General features: G+C 56.4%; 1 protein-coding gene across 2 annotated transcripts; it reads right to left on the bottom strand.

Moving 5' to 3' along the window:
• Positions 1-399: 399 nt before the first annotated feature.
• LOC123164157 (probable serine/threonine-protein kinase PBL19) lies at positions 400-2,691 on the bottom strand. Of its 2 annotated transcripts, XM_044581577.1 has the most exons (4): positions 2,572-2,691; positions 1,956-2,334; positions 1,389-1,652; positions 400-1,293 (listed from the first exon to the last, which is right to left on the bottom strand). In XM_044581577.1, exons 2-4 carry the CDS (start codon positions 2,298-2,300, stop codon positions 790-792), a joined length of 1,113 nt encoding a protein of 370 aa, XP_044437512.1. In that variant the 5' UTR covers positions 2,301-2,334; positions 2,572-2,691; the 3' UTR covers positions 400-789. The 2 variants fall into 2 exon arrangements, with proteins under 2 accessions (XP_044437512.1, XP_044437511.1); XM_044581576.1 differs by lacking the exon at positions 2,572-2,691 and having other exon boundaries at positions 1,956-2,551.
• Between the last annotated feature and the right edge of the window lie 485 nt (positions 2,692-3,176).

Consider the following 3,176-nt stretch of genomic DNA (forward strand, 5'->3'; position numbering starts at 1 on the left):
GATAACTAGCACCTTCACTAACCTTTTCGTGTAGCGCCTGACAGCGAGGCGTCACACTATACTGTGCAGCGCCTGATTGGTAGGCGCTACATGTTTGGCCATCGTCACACTTCAGACTGACTAAAAATTGCTAAGTTAATGTGCAACGCCTGTATAATATAGCGCCTATGCACTAGTGGCCGCAGCGTTCTTGATTTTGGATGCACTATATATCATGAAGAAGGTGCATGTGGCTCAACCATCAATCAAATCGGAGTTGGACGAGCGCCTCACTCTTGTCCTCTTCCCTGCGGCCCCACCCACAGGTGGATGGATACCTCTCCTTTTCCTGTGCTCGCTTAGGTGCGCATGTGTGCCTCTGGACTGTGGTAGCTAGTACTCCGTAGATAGTTTACGATGAGAGAGTAACAAATTTCCGGTCAAACTAATACTCTAGCCATCCTCCAAACCCAAGAACGCTGCGGCCACTAGTGCAGCGCCTACGCGCTAGGCGCTACTCTTAGGCGTTGCACACTAACTTAGTAATTTTTAGACAATTTAGAGTATGAAGCTGGCCAGACGTGTGGCACCTGCCAGTCAGGCGCTGCACAGTGTAGTGTGGCGCCTCGCTGTCGGGAGGAGTGAAATTTTTTCAAACACAGTTCACTTCGTGAATTTTTTTTCTATTAAATTTGTCGTTTTTTGCCGAGAAACCGCGACTCCTCATCACTGATTCTGAATTTCTGACTACTGGTATTCCGCCCGCCTGCTTGCAGTGGTGCAGCCAATAGCCGTTAATCGAATGATCGATCACCGCTTGGGCGTCGCCGGGGCCGGCTCCATCCGCAGCACGCGCTCGAGCTCCTCCACGACCTCCGCCATGTCCGGCCGCTCCTTGGGGTTCTTGCCGAGGCACCGGTCCGCCAGCCTCGCCGCCTCGCGCGCGGTGGCCAGCGGGTACCGCCCGCCCAGCCGCGGGTCCATGATGGTCCTGAAGCTGTCCCCTCCGGGCGGGTGCTGGCGCACCCACCCCAGCAGCTTCTGCTCCTCCGCCGGCCGGCTGCGCTCCACCGACCGCCGCCCCGTCAGGATCTCGTACAGCACCACCCCGAACCCCCACACGTCGCTCTTCACCGTGAGGTGCCCCGTCTCGATGTAGTCCGGCGCCGCGTAGCCGTGCGTGCCCACCACCGCCGTCGACACGTGCGTCCGCCCCTCCGTCGGCCCCTCCCTCGCCAGCCCGAAGTCCGACAGCTTCGGCCGGAACTCGCCGTCCAGGAGCACGTTCGACGCCTTGAAGTCCCTGTATATCACCTGCCACACTAAAACGCCGCCGGATCAGCCTCGCCGGACCGACCAAGAACCATCGAAGAACTCGACCGGCCGACGCTGTCGACGGCGAAATTAACCTGGACTTCCGGGAGGCCGCGGTGGAGGTAGTCGAGGCCGCGCGCGGCGCCGGCCATGATCTGCAGCCTCGTCCTCCAGGGCAGCGGCGGGTGGGCTCGGCTGAAGAGGTGGTCGTCCAGGGTCTTGTTGGGCATGAACTCGTACACCAGCAGCCTGTGCTTGCCGGCCTCCGAGTCCACCGCGCAGTAGCCCACGAGCTTCACCAGGTTCGGGTGCTCCAGGACGCCCAGGAACTGCACCTCGGCAAGCCACTGCTTGTGCCCCTGAAATCATCATCAGAAATCCCCGTAAAAGATTACAAGATGGTTGATTATGAATGAATGAATGAATTCTACTGCGATTTAATATGAGTATCGTGATGCAGATGCTGTCCCGATCGGGTGTGGAGCCTGGACCGAAGTTCACGTGGTGGTTGCGCGGTGCGAATTCTCATTGAAGGCGACATGAGTGGGCGTCCTTGTGCCCGGTGGATACGTTTATTGCTATCTTATTAAGATTCTGAGTTCATCATGGAGCTCAAGATTTCTACTAGGAGCGATTCTCGAAGAATCTACTAGCTTTCTGACCTGCAGGCTGCGCTGGTTGAGGCGCTTGACGGCGAGGACGACGCGGCCGCCGGCGGCGGAGCGGAAGAAGGCGCGGTAGACGGAGCCGAAGCCGCCCTCGCCGATCTTGAGCGCGCGGCTGAAGCCGTTGGTGGCGCTGCCGAGCTCCTCCAGCCCGAACACGCGCAGCCGCGCCGCGCCCCGCTCCTCCGACAGCTCCTGGATGCTCCTCGTCGGCGTCGACGCCGACGACGACGACGCCTTGCTCCGCTTCGGCCCGTCCGGCTTAGGCTCCGCGGGCGGCGGCTTGCCGCCGCCGGCCGGGCGCCGACGGCCCTTGCCGCCCTTGAACGCGAAGCACCCCATCAGTTCGCAGGGTTCTCAGGACAGGAGGAGCTAGCTGTCCATGGAGGCGAAGCAGTCCAAGAAGAAGATTTTCAGAAGGAAACACAAAACCAAATTCCGGCACGGCGACACAGAGGGAAACGAAGAAGGAGCTGAATCAAGAGGAAGCGGATTTAGCTTTGGCAAAGACAAGCATATGGGTGCGTGGAAACGCGCGGCATGGGACGGGAGACGCATCGGCATATATAAAAACCGCCATGGATCATGCGGGGAATCGAGAGGAGATACGTACGTCGACGGTCAACGGACCCGGCCGCCCTCGCCCTCGTGGTGACGCACTGCCAGCGTTGGTGTGCGGTTGCGCCGCGAACGCCAAGATATATGCCCACACCGCCACGTCAGAGACACACACTCTCCTGCTCAAGCCGCTGCCAACTTGTACCAGCGCTTCTGCTAGTAGCCTAGTACTGTACATCAGCTGCTGACTGGTCGTCTAATTTTTCACCAAAATAGGGAAGAGATCGGATATTTTGCATAAAAATTCCCAACAGAAAAGTGCCACACTAACTAAACTTGTCATCCGAAAACAAAAAAAAACCCAAAAAACTAAACCTTGTCATCCGAAAAAAAAATTGTTATGCGGGACAACTAAAACTGTCATTCTCGTGCCGCTAAACTTGCCATAAAAAACATTCGGAGTTGCCACGTGTTCGCGTCACACGTGTGACACTTATTAGGGTCCAAAATTCCAAAATTAGAGGCGCTCTCAAATAGGGAAAGATTTTCTTTACAAGACAACACATTTTAATCTAGTGTAAAATAAAGAATTCCCTCTTACACATTTACATGTTCAGAGCTTCACTTAGATGAACTCCTCTTTGGTTCATAGATTTTAGT

Source organism: Triticum aestivum, chromosome 7D (assembly GCF_018294505.1).
Source record: "Triticum aestivum cultivar Chinese Spring chromosome 7D, IWGSC CS RefSeq v2.1, whole genome shotgun sequence".
NCBI classification, from domain to species: Eukaryota; Viridiplantae; Streptophyta; class Magnoliopsida; order Poales; family Poaceae; genus Triticum; species Triticum aestivum.

Bases quoted from the DNA above. Each gene is read 5' to 3' on its own strand.
- LOC123164157 (XM_044581577.1), bottom strand. From the start codon at position 2,300: ATGGGGTGCTTCGCGTTCAAGGGCGGCAAGGGCCGTCGGCGCCCGGCC. The intron at 1,653-1,955 runs GTCAGAAAGCTA...TGATGATTTCAG, and splicing joins TCAACCAGCGCAGCCTGCAG to GGGCACAAGCAGTGGCTTGC. The intron at 1,294-1,388 runs GTTAATTTCGCC...TTAGTGTGGCAG, and splicing joins GCGGCCTCCCGGAAGTCCAG to GTGATATACAGGGACTTCAA.